Source organism: Eurytemora carolleeae, unplaced genomic scaffold (assembly GCF_000591075.1).
Source record: "Eurytemora carolleeae unplaced genomic scaffold, Eaff_2.0 scaffold2043, whole genome shotgun sequence".
NCBI lineage: Eukaryota > Metazoa > Arthropoda > Copepoda > Calanoida > Temoridae > Eurytemora > Eurytemora carolleeae.
In genome coordinates, this window is record NW_019397977.1 from 13,350 (window position 1) to 32,708 (window position 19,359).

Consider the following 19,359-nt stretch of genomic DNA (forward strand, 5'->3'; position numbering starts at 1 on the left):
ACTGAATTCCCATGTTTTTTGGGACACCCTGTAATTTCAGATTTTATTGGGCTGCAGATGTTACTAAAAAAAAACTTTAATTAGTGTCTATGCAATGAATGCAAAGGTATCATACCTTTGCGCTGGAATTTTAAGCGATAAATCGGCTTTTTCTCCGGTCTTTGAAAAGTAAGACTAATACCAATGAATAGCTTATTACAGAAATAAGTGAACGGTCCCTATAAGTTTTTTCTTTTAAAAAGGTTTACATATAATTGACACAATTGACTGAATATATTAGATTACTTTTCTCATGGCAAATATTTGACATTTATAAAACAAGAGCAATATTTGAACACATTTTCTGAAACCATGCAGTTAACAATGGTTAAAAATCGCCAGATTTTGGTACCTTAACTCAAATAATTAGATAACCTTTCTCCTGTGTAACAATGTTACATTTTCGATATACGCAACATCCCCCCTACTTTCTGACTTACTAAATTTCCAACCAACTGCAATATCCGACCTACGCTAGCTGTTTATTTTTGTATTATTTGAGGGTTAGGAATTATGGTTAAGACAATTTCTGGGCCTAGCACTGCGGCTAGGATAAGCTAGGGGGCCGAGCGCCGCGGCTAGGACAGGCTATGGGGACCGGGCGCAGTGGCCACAAGTCCACATAGCAGCTGTAAAACCAGGTGCTAGTAGGTAGGATGTGTAGTATAGCGGATTTGCGTAGGTCGAAAGATACACCATCAAACCAATCCATATTTCGAATAAATATTATAGAAGACGATATTTCAGACAGGTTTTAATAATTTTCTGTACATTCTCCTCTTTATCCTCTCACTAGCTACCTGCCTGTTAATAAATATCTATCTATCAAATATAAACAAATACAACTAAACTAAAATGAAATGGGAAGAATTGACAGCATACAAAGATTGAAAAAAAAGTAAAGTTTGTAAACTATCTGCAGTAATCAGAACGACCCAACAATGTGGCTTGTCCAATTTACAACTGAACCCTTTTTATACAAATTGCTGAATTGCATCTGTTTGGTATTTTACAAGAGAAGGATTTTTGCACCCCCGCCCCTTCCTCAAAAATGAACATGAAATGTTGAACATATTGCCGCTGTGCCCGGTCCACCAGCCGCGGTGCTCGGCCCTCACGTCTGTCCTAGCAGCAGTGCTTTGCCGAGAAATTGTATAAAACCCTAAATGATATAAATGTCATGTACATTTTTTATTAAGAGGGGGCAGGGGGTAGGCAGGGGAAGTTCAAAACTCTCTCTAGGACCGAGCCATGCATAAATATCTTAGAGGTACAACTATTAAAACTTCGTCGAGTATCCATAACTGAATTTATGCTGAATTCTGACAAGTCTTCATTTACCTTGGAGCATTGATCCTCATTCCTCATGTCATTTTAAGAGACACTATTAAGACAATTATTGGAGGAAATTATCATAGAAAATTTAGGACTTAATCAGACAAAAGTTTTCATGGTACGGCTGAAAATCGGACATGCCAAATTTGTTAGTATTATTTCATAGTTCAAGTCTATTTCTGGCTTAATAGACAGTTTGTTGGGGGGGGGNGAGTGCTGCAGCTAGGACAAGCTAGGGAGCCGAGCTAGGAAAGGCTATTGGGTCGGGTGTTGCGGCCTCATGTTTAACTACGCCAATGGGTCGGGTTACATAAATGTACAAAATCCATGTACATAAATATAATAAAATCAAATGTCTCCGTGTAGAAAGCTAAAAATGGTTGGGCGTGAAACTGAACTGGAAATGATAATAACAAGTTGGCGTGACAAACTTTTCAGGTATTTAAGCCCAGGGGAATACAAAGGTGGTGGGAAACGGGTGTACCCCCTAATATATACAAATAAATGTATTTTATAAACCAATTGCAAAGCCTAAGTATGGAAGATATAAGGTTTTTAATATGATGAAAAGCTATTCAATATTATTTTTGAATATGGATTTTTAGGGGGGGGGGGGGCCTTCGTTTTTTAAGGGGGGGGGGCGCCAAACGCCCCCCCCCCCCCCCCGGCTATACATAGATTCAGACCCCCCAGCCTTTATAGGGTTAAGGTAAATTTTTACAAATTTGATCATCCATAAACCTTTCCTGGGGTCAGGCGAGGTCCAACAACAAATTTGGGCCCTATCGGTTTGGCCGTTTTGACGTTTATTAGATACAAACGGACAGACAAACAAACAAACAAGCAAAGTATATATATATAGATTTATCTATCTGATAAGCAAAACGCATATTATTTTTCTATCTGAATCTATTTTTTTAAATCTCTATCTATTTATCTATCTCTCTATCTCTATCTCTCCATCTATCTATTTTTATTTGATCTATATAATAAAGTTCGTATCTCATATTTTGGGGGAACTCATGGATACCCTAAGATTAACATAGGCTGTAAAATTTTAATTATTTTTTTAAAATTCGAAATTTAGTTTTTCAAAATCACAGTATTTCAATTGTTTATAAAATTCCACGGGCAACTTTTGCCCAATCACGTTTCACCCAATTACATTTCACCCAATTCACGTTTCACCCAATACTACATTTAACCCTAGTCTCAAATTACGATTCACCCAACTCATATTTCGCCCAAATTACACCTACTTCAGAGTTTCACCCAATCTTTTTTATTCCTCGACATGGCCTCTTACATTCATTGCACATGCATTTATTGCCCAATTTCCGATCATAACTCATAAACTCCTGGACCGATTTGCCTCAAATTTTAATCTGAGTAGGTCGACTCATATATACAAACAAAACTGGGTTCCCGAGCTAGTCAAATATATCAATGCATATTGTTTTAAATCCGCAACTTTTGTGCTTGAAACCTGCAAACCAAATTTGAGCTCAACATGGCGGCGCAGTTACATGTAGCTAATTACATGAATGTTCAAAACGGATGATAGCTTGGCCAGGACCAACCTACAAGAGCTGGTCAGACGTTCCGACCCAAACCGATCTAGAACTGAACGACCCAAACCTTCAATCCCGACTTCATGAAGGAGTTCATGTTTTGACTCCGAGAGGATGTCTAACTTGAGCAGTACTAGAATAGAATATCAACTGTGTCCTTATGTATACAACTTATATAAATCAAAGATACCATTTTTTAAAATTCAAAATAAAATTGGAAAAAAAAAATTTGGGGGGGGGGTGAAACTCTTAAGTAAGTTGGGTGAAATGTAATTTGGGTGAAACAAAGTATTGGGTGAAACGCGAATTGGGTGAAACGTTATTGGGTGAAACATGATGGGGAAAAATGTTACCACACCACGTTGGGCATTGTTAAAATCATGATTAGTTATGAGAAACTTGGAACAGAATGATTCCGCCTTATTTTGCTTTAAAAAGGATTTTTAGGATTTTTGTAAGAACCAGCTGCATTAGGCAATTTTCATTTTGTTTCATTCTAATAATACCTTTTCCAAAGAACAGGTGGAAATTAAAAGAAAATTCTTTTTCATTTTTAATTATTTTCTTAAACAAGGTTTATGGCTATATTATCTATAGTCATGAATTTAATATTTCAGGTTGTAAGCCCTATTATTATGTTGTCTTTCATCACGCTAAATACATTAGTCTTTAAAACACATTTCATTCAAGGTTTAGAAGTCAAAAAACAAGCATCTAACTATCTGCAGTCCTGATCACAAAGAACCAGAATTTGTTTACAAACACTCAAACGATTTCTACAATAGTTAACAGCATATAGCATTAATATAATTTTAAAAATATGATTCATGAAACTGAATTTTCAAAAAAAAATTGAATTGAAAATTCATAAGAAATATATGATAGATTTTGGAATTTATAGTCTTTGTCATCAAATTTTATCAAATTATTGTTTTTGAATCAAAGGAACTGAGTTTTTGCCATTTACTGTAATCTTCGTATCCTTATATCCTTCAATCTCGATGCCGTAGACCTTTATTTATGATTTAAACATAATTTGTCCTTGACCCCTGTATTTAAATTTTGAAATTCATATTTTCATGAAATGATACATCTATAGTTAAACCACCTTCGCGTTATATCGTTTACGGAGCTGGTGTTGTGAGTTTATTAATTCCGGTTTTTTGACTGTCTGTTGACCGGAAATTCATATTTTATACCTAAGGAGTAAAAAAAAGATTATTTTTAACATTGCTATACAGAAACACTATAACCTCGTCACTTGAAATTTAATTATACTAATTCTCACATGTTTTCCTGCAGTAAATATTTGCAGTCATTTCTGTAAAGAATCCACAATTGAGAATAATCAGTTTTTAAAATAAAAAACATTGATATTGCCATCTTTACATATGGAGGGTCACATGAAAAGGAACTGAACATAATGTTGTAGATTTTGATATCTTATACAGTGATCTAAGCAGAAAACTGTGGAATAGGAAGACGACATTATAGCAATACTTAAGTGTATTTGATGTTGTTTAAAAGCAAATTGTTTTAGTAGTAACTTTTTAAATCACTTATTTAATCCGTATACGATGGGGAGGGGGGGGAATATGAGCAATGAAGCATGCTATTATGTGTGTATATATTACCCAAAGAGTGCTCTTATTACCAATATTTTGAAAACTTAACTAACCCAAAAAATATATTTTTTAAACAATTAAAAAACAAATTTGTTTGAATTCATATTTTCCAGTTGTTTTTTTAGAATTTTAGATTGTAAATTATTTTGTGAACTGTATTTATCCCTGCTCTATTAGCGGGACATCTGCTCCAGGGGTTGCCCTTTGGTGGGAACTTTTTCCACTTTTACGGAAATTTAAAATCCAGAATCGGAGTTAAGAGGTTGCGTGATTTAGTTGATTAAATTCGAACGAGGTTTGGTGATTTATTTATTTAGTTTTACTCAAATAGATTTACAATCTATTTGGTTTTACTTATAAATGCTGATATTATATATATATATTTATTTGTCTGTCTAATTTTTTGTCCGTTTGTATTTAATAAACTTCAAATCGGCTGAACCGATCGGGCCCAAATTTTGTGTGATGGATGCTAAGAATTTCAAAAAATTGTCTCCAAGAATTTTAGATTTTTGTAATATTTAAGAAATTACCGAAAAATTTTCATTAAATCTGCGAACTTTTTTATATTGTATAAAGAGAATATATGCTCACAGATAGAGCCAAAATTAAAAGATGAAATAGAAGATGGGACCTAAAAGCCTAGTATTTCATACTTTTAAACTATATTTGATGTATTTGTTTAGTAAGGTTTAATGTTATAATCCTTGTTTATTAAGGTTTGATGTACTTGTTTATTAAGGTTTGATGTACTTGTTTATTAAGGTTTGATGTACTTGTTTATTAAGGTTTAATGCACTTGTTTATTAAGGTTTTTATGTACTTGTTTATTAAGGTTTGATGTACTTGTTTATTAAGGTTTAATGCACTTGTTTATTAAGGTTTTTTGTACTTAATTATTAAGGTTTGATGTACTTTTTTATTAAGGTTTGATGTACTTGTTTATTAAGGTTTGCTGTACTTGTTTATTAAGGTTTAATGTACTTGTTTATTAAGGTTTGATGTACTTTTTTATTAAGGTTTGATGTACTTGTTTATTAAGGTTCGATGTACTTGTTTATTAAGGTTCGATGTACTTGTTTATTAAGGTTCGATGTACTTGTTTATTAAGGTTTGATGTACCTGTTTATTAAGGTTCGATGTACTTGTTTATTAAGTTTCGATGTACTTGTTTATTAAGGTTTGATGTACTTGTTTATTAAGGTTTGATGTACTTGTTTATTAAGGTTCAATGTACTTGTTTATCAAGGTTCAATGTACTTGTTTATCAAGGTTTGATGTACTTGTTTATTAAGATTTGATGTACTTGTTTATTAAGGTTTAATATACTTGTTTATTAAGGTTTGATGTACTTGTTTATTAAGGTTTGATGTAATTGTTTATTAAGGTTAGATGTACTTTTTTATTAAGGTTTAATGTACTTAATAATTCTTGAATATATATACCTTCTATCTGATAACCCCTTGTATGGGATTTGTTTTGATAATTCAAACCTAATTATCTATTTCATTTTAGTGTTCAGAACACGATTCTTGAACTGCTTGAAGGACTGGATAAACTGGAATCTGAGAAATTAATCTCATCGGAGGTAAATAAACATCATCAGATGTAAATTATTTTCTTCGGAGGTAAATAAATCTCAACAGACATATTAATCGCATCAGAAGTAAATTAATCTCATCTGGGGTAAATTAATCTCATCAGAGGTAAATTAATCTCATCTGGGGTAAATTAATCTCATCTGAGGTAAATCAATCTTATTAGAGGTAAATTAATCTCATTAGAGTTGATTAATCTCATTAGAGGTAAATTAATCTCATCAGAATTAGTTAATCTCATCAGAGGTTAATTGATCACATCAGAGGTAAATTAATCTCATCTGGGGTAAATTAATCTCATCAGAGGTAAATCAATCTCATTAGAGTTAAATTAATCTCATTAGAGGTAAATTAATCTCATCAGAATTAGTTAATCTCATCAGAGGTTAATTGATCACATCAGAGGTAAATTAATCTCATCTGGGGTAAATAAACATCATCAGATGTAAATTATTCTCTTCGGAGGTAAATAAATCTCAACAGACATAAATTAATCTCATCAGAGGTAAATTAATCTCATCTGAGGTAAATCAATCTTATTAGATTTAAATTAATCTCATTAGAGGTAAATCCATCTCATAAGAAGTTAATTAATCTAATCCGAGGTAATTTAATCTCATCGGAGGTAAATTAATATTGGATGTAAATTATAGAACCTGGATCTTCAAAAATATGCGAATATACGGATCCAAGTAAAAAAAGGCTTTCAGCTAATAAGAAATCATAAAAGAAAACCTAATAAAAATTAGCTTTTACTTAGGTTAAGAAATATTGATAGATCCGAATCCGGATCAATATTTTACAGGACATAACAAAATATAGAATATTAATGCTCATATAATATACCATGAAGTTTAAAACATTTGAATAATATCATATGCTAATTTTCAACGTCTAACAGGAATATAAATTTTCGGATTTGTTTATGATTTTAGCTCATTGGTCTCGCTTCAGGATTTTCCTAAATTGTTTAATGTTTATCATTGTCCATCGGATAAATAAATAAATTAATAGTTCTTTTTGAAAACGAAAATAAAAAATGGTATTGCCAGTCAGAAGCTTTGAACTTCTTTTGGACATTTTCCCAAACAGTTAATTCCTGTGAAAAATTATGTGGGGAGGACGGGGATCAAAACTATGTTCCTGAGAACTGATGATTTTATTTTTTTGTAGACGGACGAAGCTGATCTAGAAGATGCTGTTATTGTAGTGAAAAAAGAACAGGTTTGGAAGAATTAGAATTTAAAAAATGATTAAAGTTTTAAACCTACTACTGACTTAAGATGCCACAATTGTTATTTTAACATTGAAAATCTAAACCATTTTCTTGCTCATTTTGGAAACAGAAAGAACCCTACAAGATGATTTGAAAAACATAACAAGTTATTGTTATTTTTCTATCTAAAAACACATTGAATGCTGTCAGTTTCGTCCGGACACTCTTCAAAAGTAACCACAATTGAAAATGATCAATTATATCAATAGATAAACAAGAATATCTTCGTCAATTTTTTTCTGACAAATGCACTGCTGTGATCGAATATGCAAGTCTAGAAGTAGATGTTCGCTTAAAACCACTGATAATTTAGGCAGAAGCCTAAAGTATTTACGCGCATGCCGCGTTGAATTACAATACAAGGAGAAAGCCTGTTCTAGTTGTGGCGTTCGGCCATCTAGTCTGTCCTAGACGCTGTGCTCGGCCCCTAGTCTATCTTAGCCGAGGCGCTCGGCTCAGAAAGTGTCTTAACCCAGCCTAACCCTAAAATATATACTAATCTCTCTCTTTCTTGTAAACGCGGCAAGCGCGTGTAATTCCTTTAGACAACTTCCTCTAATTTAACAAGTTTATTTCTTTAAAACGAAATGAATTAGGATGATGATGGGAAAGGAATGGATGAAGGTATGGAGCATGAGAGTACTGATGATGGATGGGAGGATACACAAGGTAGAAAATCTTCCATCCGGGCTCTTTTTTATACAGGGGTGTATGTTTTCCTGAAAAATCTCACCCCCCTCTTTTTATACAGGGGTGTATGTTTTCCTGAAAAATCTCCCCCCCCTCTTTTAAAAATCATTTTTCCTATAGGTATGTTTGCGCTTATTTTTTCTAGGTTTGTTCGCTGAATTTGGGGAAATAAATGATTATTAGGGGATAACAAACTATTTTTAGCAATAAATATGAAAAAGGATGAAAAAAACTTTATTTTTTTCCCAGATCTCTAAAAATCATTCTAAATAATAATTTTTGAAATATGCACCCTGAGAGTAAAACTTTTTGTGTTGGGTCATTTCATAGAAAGTATTATTCTTAGACAGGACATTTTAAAGAAAGGACATTTCATAGAAAAAGAAATTCTTAGATATTTCATAGACAGGCAATTTTATAGACACAGAAGAATTTTCATAGCTGTAATTTCATAGACAGAAGAGCAATTTTTTTTCAGTCACAATTTAAGATTTTGAATATGTGAATATGTGAAAATGTGTCACAATTTTAGAAAATATTATAGGTTTGACTTACAAGAAATCAATAATATAAATATAATATGTTAAATATGAATAATATGTGAAGTAAAAATCATAGAGATCGTAGAAAGAGCAGGGCATGTTATTTTTAGATAAGATTACTTGGAAGAAAAAAGTTAATTTATCTATGAAAAATATTCGCTGTCTATGAAATGTCCTATAGACTATGAATTTTTTGTGTATGAAATGTCCTATCTATGAATTGTATATCTGTGAAATATCCTGTTTATGGAATATCCTGTCCATGAAATTTCCTGTCCATGAAATGTCCTATCTATGAAATGTCCTGTCAATGAAATGTCCTGTCTATGAAATGTTTTTTTCTATGAAATGACCCAACACCAAAGTTTTGTATCTCGACAGTTTAACAAGGACGTTAAACACCTCTTTTCAATCTCCCCGAAACCTTAATTTAAAAGTGTTCGTTGTGAATATTGAGCTCAGTCTAAATCTAAGCACTACATCCTTTCTCTACTTTAATTCCCCCCTCCCCCCCCCTCCTAAGCTTCTGCCGCAGTAGTTTTACAGATATTAATAGTACTCATGTTTTGTTGCGTTCTGTGGTAATTATTATTAATATACAATATACAGTTTTTATTTGATAAATACAAGTACAGATATTTAAACGTCTACACAGACACAGTAGACAAATCAGAAATAATAAAAGATATTTTTAGATTTAGTTGAAGTAAAGCTGAATGAAGGAGCAAACTTTTCAGATTCTCGAGGTATTCTTATTTTTATTTATTTGGTAAACTCGTTCACCCCCTACCCCCGTCCACCCTCCCCAATTAGCAAAAAAAATATGCTCACTTAACGTTTTGACATTGCTTAGGATCCGGATCCGTTGGATCTGCAAGATTTTGGCTTTCTAGATCCGGATCCGCAAAAATATGCGAATCACCGGATCCGGATCCAAAGTGCGAAATATTAACCAAAAACTACAAAAAAGATTGCTCTCAAAACCTGAATCAGAACTGATGAAAAAAGAGAGATTATAATTAATAAATAATGGTTCATCAAGTTTTAGCATAAAAATTAGCAAAAAAATTGAAATAATTTGAAAATTCTGCTTTGTTCAAAACAAAATCAATAAATTTCAAAAAAATGTTCTTGATCTGGATCCGGATCAATTTTAAATGAATCCTAAACACTTTGTTTTAAAAGGGAATGTAATAATAATTTCAAGTGACCCTCCATTTATTGAGTGACATATTCGAGTTAAGATGAAGATTTAAATGGTACCCTTGAGGATCAGGCATGTCACTCTATAGATGATGAAATGTCACATGAAATTACGTCTACAGTACCTTTTAAGAATATTTTTTGAATTAAAACTGATAAATATGTAGATGTCAATGATTCGCCTTTTGATCGAGAACATCATCAACATCCTCAGTCATATGGTCAAGGTCATCCTCAGGAGCATCAACATTTGCATCTTCATTCACAAGAACAACTTCATGTACAAAATCAACCTCAGGAGCTGCATCAAGTGCACGATCAACATCAACACGGATTCAATCAACTGCAAGGTCAAATGCCCCATCAAGTACATGTGAATAGTCATGAGCATCAGCACCAATATCCTCCAGTACAACCTGTACAGCAACACCACCAACAGGGTGTGCAAGAGACTTCAGAATACTTCAATAATTCACAGGTATTTTTAAACAACAGACACTTTATTTTGTACGTAATTTTTGTTGTAAAGTGACCCTCCATTGATTACAATGTCTAATTCACAACGGTGCCTTAAAACCTTTTGCTGATTAATAATGTGGAAGATATTGTCGTTTTTGTATGTTTAAAGTGTTTTATTGTAATAATAGATATGTTTTCTGCAGTAAGTCACTTGTTTAGAGAAACCACAATCGAAAATAACCAGTTTTAAAATGATACACATTGATATCTCGTTAGTTATTGATCAGCCAAACCTATTAAGGGTACCGTTATGAATCGGGTATTGTCATTATTGCATGGAGGGTTGCTTGAAATCACGCGTACAGTCCCTTTGAGGCATTTTTACAATGCGGCGTTTGTACAGAAACAAATCTTTATAAAGTAAGAATTTTCATTTTAAGAATTTATTTTGATAAAATATTATTGAGTACACAAGATAAAATATTATTGAGTACACAAGATAAAATATTATTGAGTACACAAGATAAAATATAATAAATCATGGATTAAATCCATTTAAACACATTAAATAGATAAAAATCACACAGAAATTCTTCAGAGATATAAATATTTTTGAAAAATCCTCCTCAATGAAAATAGTGTTTTTTTCAGAAGTAAGGGTTTATTTTCGCTGAAGTAGGGAAAATAAATAATTTTGCTTGGACCAGCGTATAAAATAAAAGGATAAAAAATATTTTTCATTTTTTTAATTCTTAAATAATAATATTAAAAATAAATAAATAAAAAAAAATGTACATCCCTCAAATAGACAATAAGAAAGCTTATCAAATTACGGTTTCAAATCGCGCAACCCTTCTTGAATTAAAGCACACACAAAAAAATGATTTATCGTTTTAAAAAGAAAAATATGCACCCTGTTAACATGTTGTTGTTTAGAATACAAATGAAAGTCAGTATCAATGTGAGATCTGCGACTTTTCAACGAAAGTAAAGTTTACGTTGAACAGACACATGAAGCTTCATGAAGACAATCAAACTCAGGAATTAATCAAAATTCATTTATTTATATCAGCACTACTTGTGTTTTCTTCTATTCGAGGCTTTTTTTATTATGTAATCATCATGTAATTTATCATGTAATGTTTCTTTTCGAATAAGGTCAAACAGTTTTAACATATCGTACACAATTTTTCTGGTCTAACATGACCCCATGGAAGCCGGAAGGTCAAAATTAAAAATGTTGCCCCAAAAATGCAAAAGTTGCTTAACAATTTTTTTGGAAATCATCCTTATTGATAAATGGAAAGTCAGTTAACTTTTTGATTTTTGTTAAAATATGGCAACTTGAAAAGAAATATTTTAATGCTAAAATTGTTACCAGAAACATAAATGAATCTATTTTTCTAAATGCGTAAAATTTTTTTTAAAGAAAGTATGACATCGTTAGATTTTCTAATTCCATAACGAATACATTGAAAAAATTCATCAAATGTCGTATTCTTCACTTTCTGATAATGGAATATTGCAGCTATTTCGTTTTTTAATTAAATGATTTTATGGAGCTCTTTAAAACTGTTCCCGCATATTCATGGCTATTTATTAATTTTCGCAAATACTGAAATTTACGTAATATAGTATAAAACTAATTGAAAAATTGTCAAGACGACATTTGATGAATTCTTCCGATGTATTCGTTATTAGGGGTTTCACTGTATTTAAATAGAAAGATGCAATTATTAAAATGTTGTAGAAATATTTATAAACATCATGAATTCCGTTTTCATTGTTGTTAATTATTTACATTGTTCGTAAAGTTAGATTTCTTTTGTGCATTTTAGTATTTTGATATTTTATAACATTAATTGTATTTAATGAATCTCTCAATTCTCTTTTATAGGAAAACCCCAATTGAACAAAAATCAAAAGAAAAACATGGATATTTTATTCATTTTTGATCAGATAGCGCTTTTTAGGGTATTGCATGAAATTACGTGTACAGTTCCTTTAAAAAGAGTATTAATATGATTTTGGTTGATTGTAGAAGCAGTGTGAAAAGTGTTCGTATACCTCGAATAGGATGGATTGCATGGCTCGTCATGTGAAGAAACATCATAATCAACCAACTACTCAGATTCAAACCTCATTTTCAGGTATACCAATTTTCTGATGAACAGATTTTTGGGAAAATAAATTGGAATTTTCCTTGAAATAAATGAATATCCTAACAACTATTGAGAACAATTGAATATCCTAACAATTATTGGGAACAATAGAATATCCTAACAACTATTGAGAACGATTGAATATCCTAACATCTATTGAGAACAATTGAATATCCTAACAACTATTGAGAACAATAGAATATCCTAACAACTATTGGGAACAATTGAATATCCTAACAACTATTGAGAACAATAGAATATCCTAACAACTATTGGGAACAATTTAATATCCTAACAACTATTGGGAACAATAGAATATCCTAACAACTATTGGGAACAATTGAATATCCTAACAACTATTGGGAACAATCGAATATCCTAACAACTATTGGGAACAATCGAATATCCTAACAACTATTGGGAACAATTGAATATCCTAACAACTATTGTTAAAGAATTTGAAGCTGATAATTTCTCATTAAACAATAATAAAAGTTATTCAAACATTGGAAATAGAGCTATAACAATGATATATTTTACTATGTTTTAATTTAACACAATGTTAGAAAATACTTGTTAACGGTTTCTGGCGACAACCTGTTTCACAGAGAGAAAAATAAAAAAATAATGGTAAAAATTTTTATTTCATAAAAAGAACAAGAAAACAAGAAAATTATTTTCTCATCGTTGTCCCCGGGTTTCTAATCTTATCCATGGTGATGTCCGTGACCATGTCCGTGCCCGTGACCTCCTCCATGCCCGTGACCATGTCCGTGCCCGTGACCATGTCCGTGACCGCCACCATGGCCGTGGCCGTGACCTCCACCATGTCCATGACCACCGCCATGTCCGTGACCATGACCATGACCATGACCATGTCCTTGGAAGTGCCTATCTTCAGGTCCAACTACATTTAAAACTGCCGGGTTTATTGGTAGTATTGGTGTCGCTAAAACTGCTCCAAGCATTGAAATTATCTAAAAAAAATTATACATGGGTTTGATATTAATTTTATCTTGAAAATCCCTCCCCCTCCCTCCCTGTTATATGAGAATTATTGAGGAATGTTAGTTGATGTTGATATACTTTTTTCTCTCAATAACTGAAATTCTGTAATTAAATTATTGAAATATGGTTTGCCACTTTAATGCAATTCAACTGATTCACACCGGTACCCTTCAAAGCTTGGTCTGAGAAAAAATTAATTGTCTGAGAAAGACTGACTTTGTTATCCATGTTTTTGTTTCCGAAAACATATTATTTTCAATTGTTTCTTTACGAACTAGCGCATTTCTTGCTAATGAAACAATGTAGAAATTATTCGAATTAAGCACTTTTTAAACTATGAAAAACGACGTTATCTTAACACTAGTGATCAGAATAAAGTTTCAATGGTACCGTTGTGAATTGGGTATGTCCCTCTCCAAATGGACGGTCTCTTAAAATGGGATATCAGAAGATTTTTATTTCAAATGTTATGTTAGAAGAATATGAGATACTTACACAAATAATGAGGACAAGGAAGTTGCTCTGCATGCTCAGTTTCATGTTGATCCTTCCTTGCTGATAGTTGATTGGGAATTGAGCTTTTCAGAAAGTTTAGTGGATTTATATGCTGATTTTGGCGGGAAAACTGAGAAGAGTAGCCGGCTTATCGGTCAAGTAGGCCAGTCGGTTCATGTGTAAGAGGGGGGATTAGTCTGATGGTTGTGTGTGGGGCGGGGGGGACGGAGGGGAGGTATTTATAATATTGGGTAAGGTAGTGCACTATATTCATTAGATCGCGGTTTCTTTCTGTTTGCATTTAAAGTGAGACACGTGTGTCCTGGAATCATCAAGTGCAGTGATATTGAAGGGGGTGGGGTACTGGGTAGGGGTCGTTTAAAAAATAAATTGATCGGGGATAAATAAAACAAATTGGGCGCACTGTTAAGCTATGTTAGAAGGAAATTTTTGTCTTATATTTAACTACATTTAATAACTTTCAAATATATTTTCAACATTTTACTCAAAAAAATATTATAGATAATTTATTACAGAAAAAAAGGGGGGCTGGGTTATACAATGTATCCCACTAAAAGTTAAGAATTTAAGAGACGAATTAAAAATCACATATTTTATTTTTGATGGTCGATGGATTAGGACAAACAGATACAGAATAAGTACGGCACATGAGTTCTCAACTAAGATGCACTCCCTCTGTATATAAAAATGATATCAATGTTTAGACAATTTTGAGTTTAATTCAATGACAATTTTGAGTTTAAATGCCAGGATTATTTTATGAAGATTAATTCAAGAATCCTTGAATTACAAAGGAATTATTGTGTTTAATGATACCCACTGTATGTCCCTTTTTAAAAATCCAGTTTTAAAAAAAATGTAATTATAAAGCAGAATTGTACATTATAAAACATTTTAAACAGTACGATACTGAATAATAAATACCTAATGTACTGCACTGTACTTTACATAGAAACTGTACATTATAAATATGTTTCTATCCATTTAGTTATTAATTACCAATATAAATGTATATTTTGTAAATATGATTTTATCTATCTGTTCAAAAATTTATTCATATATGTACTAACTTGTTTCAGAAGCGGCTGAAGGGACCTAAGAAAAAACCTACTTTTACATAGTTTGGGCGATGAAAGACTTACTTTGTGACATTTAGGAGCTTAATCTTTTATTTTATCATTTAAAAGTTAGAAAAGCTTTGAATAACTCTAATAAAACACAAAAATAAAACAAGATTTAATTAATTAAGTTTTATTTAGCTCAAAATGTAACGGAAATATTTGAATTCAGAATCTGAACTAAAGTATAAAAATTTTCTTCTTTAACATTTTTTTTTCAGGAAAGTAAAAGTGTTCAACTGCAGACTTCTCTTCCAACACATTCATCAAAGTTATATAAATAAAATACTATTTTAAGAGACTGTCGGCGTAATTTTATGCATAATATATGTACATGGCCGACGTAATTTTATGTATAATATATGAACATGCCCGATTTACAACAGTAACCTTTAAAACTTATCTAGGTAGTTTATATCTACAAATGAGATAAATTCTTTCAATTCGACAGAAAATCTATAGTTAATTAAAAATGATCAATGTTGCTTAGACAGAGGTTTAAAAATTACTGTTTTGAAACAAACATAAAACTCTTTTAAGGAACGGTCTCATAAAGTTACGTCGAAAGACCCTTTAAAGGACCATTCAAGTTTATTGTTCAATATTTAGATTTCTTAAATACTCCAAATCAGATATTTATAAAGAAGAAAGTCCCAAAAAAACACACATATTAATACAAAACAAAAAAAATCAACCTGTAACTTTGGGTTTTAACCCTGATTGATTTTTACACTCTATACTTCGTTTCAAATATATGAACCATTTCATTTCAACCTTTTCAAATATATGAACCATTCAACCTTTTTAAAATATATGAGCCATTTCCTTTAAACCGTTTCAAATATATGAACCATTTCCTTTCAACCTTTTCAAGTATATGAACCATTTCCTTTAAACATTTTCAAATATATGAACCATTTCCTTTAAACCGTTTCAAATTTATGAACCATTTCCTTTAAACCTTTTCAAATATATGAACCATTTCCTTTAAACCTTTTCAAATATATGAACCATTTCCTTTAAACCTTTTCAAATATATGAACCATTTCCTTTAAACCTTTTCAAATATATGAACCATTTCCTTTAAACCTTTTCAAATATATGAACCATTTCCTTTAAACCTTATTCTTAGATTCTATACGTCTTATATATCTTTCTGAATTAAAAAATGTAAAAAGAGTTTATTTTGACATGTTCTGCATTGTCAAATCAACTGTTGAAACTGTTGAAATAGCTTAAAATTGCATTTAAAATATTCCTAAAGTCTAAGAAGTTATGTTTTAGATGAAATATTTTTGTGTTATGGAATCGACCTACTTTTTAAAACAAATGTTAAACTAATTGAGACAAATTATCATATTCAAATATAAGTAATAAGTATGTTAAAGCAAATGGGAAAAGACAAAAAATGGTCACAACCAATGACATGATTGTCATTAATAAATTTTACTTGCCGTCTATATTATGTCCTATCTAAGGAATTCAAGGAATACAACAGGTACTCTCAGAAAATGTATTCAGCAGATTGTAAATACACCAAAGATAATACGTATATAGATACGCAGGCAGGTATAAATTTTGAGGTCTTGAGAAAAAGTGCGATCAGCACCATCTCTGTCGTACGCATGGCATTTTATCCTCTGGATTATTGCTAATTTATCACTTTGTTTATGCGTGATAACACCAAATGCGTACTATAGTATCAACAATGTATACTGCATATTGTACTTATAAATTAAACAAATTAATCAATGCAAATAAAACTGAGGTAGGAATTTGACTAGACAAAGTTTTAATGTGCAAGTTGTACTGAATGGGATACGTAAATTAACGCAATTTAGATAAAAATTATGACTAAAAAGTACATCGAATCTAGGACAAAGTCCTAATAGCGGACAGGATCCGGTCGAACAATACATCCCATTCAACACTACTAATTAAAGACAACCTCATTAAAACAGCTTATGACTTGAGGATTGTCAACCTGTATGAAAAGTCCTCCCAAAAAAATGTTGCAATTTTTTTTGCCTTGTTACTAGAATTCATGCATAAAAACAGTAATTTTAATAATTCTTTAAACCATCAACCCCAAGATCTTAATTGCATATTGTGGTACCAATTAAAAAATCTAATTTTATTTAAATATCTCATAAAAACCGTTTGATTAAATTGATATCACTTATTTAACAAATATCAAATAATTTCCAAAGGTTTGTCAATATTTCTTTTTGTCTACTATATCTTTACTAAGTACAACTGATCATAACATAAACAAAACGCGTACTGTATGTTTGTGTTACCTTGAAATTTAATTTTATTGGTCAAACAGGTCCAGATAGCAACACTTGAACTATACATGATGCAATACGCGTACTGTATGTTTATATAACACAAATGCGTATTTCCTACAGATGGCAGCATTGGGAGAAAGGAATATAGAAAGTAATCAATTTGCTATAGATATCTCTCCTTGCACTTTATCTCAGAGGGACAAAAATTAGTTGTCTGCTACAAGCAATTAAGGAAGGAGGTTTCTACCTGCCTGCGTATCTATATATATATTATCTTTGAAATACACACAGTGCTGCCCCAGGGTAACCTTTGTTTACATTCCTCCTAGAAACTGCAGTACACAGTATTTAATGGAAGTTCCTTTGATATTTATTGGTCCTATTTGTGCCATCTTTAAATTTAAACTTTCTTTATTTATTAATATGATTTTTTAAATAAAAAATATTTTGTTTCAAATCAAATGCATGAATAAGTCTTGCCTAAATGCCTGAAAGCAATTATATAATTCTTTAAACACATGTGTATTTTAATTAAATGTTTAAACAATGTTTTGGTTAACAGGATATCTTAGGGATTTGATTGATTTGATTTTATTTGATTTGATTTGATTTGGTTTGGTTTGATTTGGTTTGATTTGATTTGATTTGATTTGATTTGATTTGATTTGATTTGATTTGATTTGATTTGATTTGATTTGATTTGGTTTGGTTTGGTTTGGTTTGGTTTGGTTTGGTTTGGTTTGGTTTGGTTTGGTTTGGTTTGATTTGATTTGATTTGATTTGATTTGATTCCATCGCATTTCATCACATTTGACTGTATGAAAAAGTGTGCTGAATATCTGTGACGGTACAAAGGAATTTAGTTTGGTTTAAGTTTTCTAATATGTATATTTTGACTAACTGAAAAGCATGCTGATTGCTGAATAATATGATATGAAAAGTCCATGGGTTACAAAGATGAAAGGGATTAAAATATGAGATTTTGTAATTAATCAGTGATAATTTATTGATTTCGGAACATTTTTTTAGAAAGCAGAGGCATTGATCTCGCCCCCCCCCCAAAAAAAAATAAAATAAAAGGAATATTATTTTTATGGAATATATTTGGTTTTGACGTTTTATGAAGTAAATGCGTATCTTAGTATTTACGGAATCTATGCAAGGAAGTCCCGGGAAAAAAAACTGGAAATAAAACTTTGGTAAAATGTCAGAATTTTCTCAAGCCCTTGGAAAAAATGCAACGAGGTTATAGTGCATAGAGTGGTGATGTACGCTAATCCTTTACTGATTTTATAGGCCATAAACTATACCGAGAGCGTACTGCATATTTGTTTATTGTAAGTTGATTCTGGCCAAACCTATAATATATTAATATTAGTAAACAGTTGTAAGTGTTATAGTACAGCCAACTGAGCACACAGGTAGAGAACTATCATCCCCCCTGAAAAAATGTCACTGAAAATAAAGTCCTGTGTTTTGGATTCCTGGGATTTCTTAAATAGTATGGGGGCTGCCAATCGATGCATTGGAAATCTTTAACTAATCTAATCTAAATCTAAAACTTTAATTTCAATTAAATAATGTTTTCTGATAATGAATAATAACGAATGTGTTTGAAGAAAGTGTTCAATTAGATCAAAAATTTGTCGAATTAGGTTTAAAATGTGTTGAATTAGGTTTAAAATGTGTTGAATTAGGTTTAAAATGTGTTGAATTTGGTCTAAAATGTGTTGAATTAGGTTTAAAATGTGTTGAATTTGATCTAAAATGTGTAGAATTTGATCTAAAATTTGTCGAATTAGGTTTAAAATGTGTCGAATTAGGTTTAAAATGTGTTGAATTTGATCTAAAATGTGTCGAATTTGATCTAAAATTTGTCGAATTAGGTTTAAAATGTGTCGAATTAGGTTTAAAATGTGTTGAATT

The 19,359-nt window shown here is 31.4% G+C and overlaps 2 protein-coding genes across 4 annotated transcripts; one reads left to right on the top strand and one right to left on the bottom strand.

Moving 5' to 3' along the window:
* Nucleotides 1–838: 838 nt before the first annotated feature.
* On the top strand, nucleotides 839–13,117 carry LOC111716500 (LIM domain-containing protein A). 3 transcript variants are annotated; one of them, XM_023491975.1, is made up of 9 exons: nucleotides 839–937; nucleotides 6,086–6,158; nucleotides 7,342–7,392; nucleotides 8,041–8,113; nucleotides 9,372–9,422; nucleotides 10,047–10,357; nucleotides 11,275–11,379; nucleotides 12,380–12,488; nucleotides 13,067–13,117. In XM_023491975.1, the coding sequence occupies exons 1-9, from the start codon at nucleotides 900–902 to the stop codon at nucleotides 13,078–13,080; spliced, it is 825 nt and encodes a 274-aa protein (XP_023347743.1). In that variant the 5' UTR covers nucleotides 839–899; the 3' UTR covers nucleotides 13,081–13,117. The 3 variants fall into 3 exon arrangements, with proteins under 3 accessions (XP_023347743.1, XP_023347740.1, XP_023347742.1); XM_023491972.1 differs by lacking the exon at nucleotides 839–937 and adding an exon at nucleotides 1,705–1,812; XM_023491974.1 differs by lacking the exon at nucleotides 839–937 and adding an exon at nucleotides 1,705–1,812 and having other exon boundaries at nucleotides 12,386–12,488.
* Nucleotides 13,118–13,123: 6 nt separating this feature from the next.
* Nucleotides 13,124–14,844, bottom strand: LOC111716501 (holotricin-3). The gene is made up of 2 exons (XM_023491976.1): nucleotides 14,004–14,844; nucleotides 13,124–13,477 (listed from the first exon to the last, which is right to left on the bottom strand). The coding sequence occupies exons 1-2, from the start codon at nucleotides 14,046–14,048 to the stop codon at nucleotides 13,208–13,210; spliced, it is 315 nt and encodes a 104-aa protein (XP_023347744.1). The 5' UTR covers nucleotides 14,049–14,844; the 3' UTR covers nucleotides 13,124–13,207.
* Between the last annotated feature and the right edge of the window lie 4,515 nt (nucleotides 14,845–19,359).

Excerpts from the sequence above, each read along its gene's own strand:
- LOC111716501 (XM_023491976.1), bottom strand. The coding sequence starts at position 14,048 with ATGAAACTGAGCATGCAGAGCAACTTCCTTGTCCTCATTATTTGT. Across the intron at positions 13,478-14,003 it reads TCCTTGTCCTCATTATTTGT|ATAATTTCAATGCTTGGAGC; the intron begins GTAAGTATCTCA and ends AATTTTTTTTAG.
- LOC111716500 (XM_023491972.1), top strand. The coding sequence starts at position 1,727 with ATGTCTCCGTGTAGAAAGCTAAAAATGGTTGGGCGTGAAACTGAACTG. Across the intron at positions 8,114-9,371 it reads TGGATGGGAGGATACACAAG|ATTTAGTTGAAGTAAAGCTG; the intron begins GTAGAAAATCTT and ends AGATATTTTTAG. Across the intron at positions 9,423-10,046 it reads AAACTTTTCAGATTCTCGAG|ATGTCAATGATTCGCCTTTT; the intron begins GTATTCTTATTT and ends ATAAATATGTAG.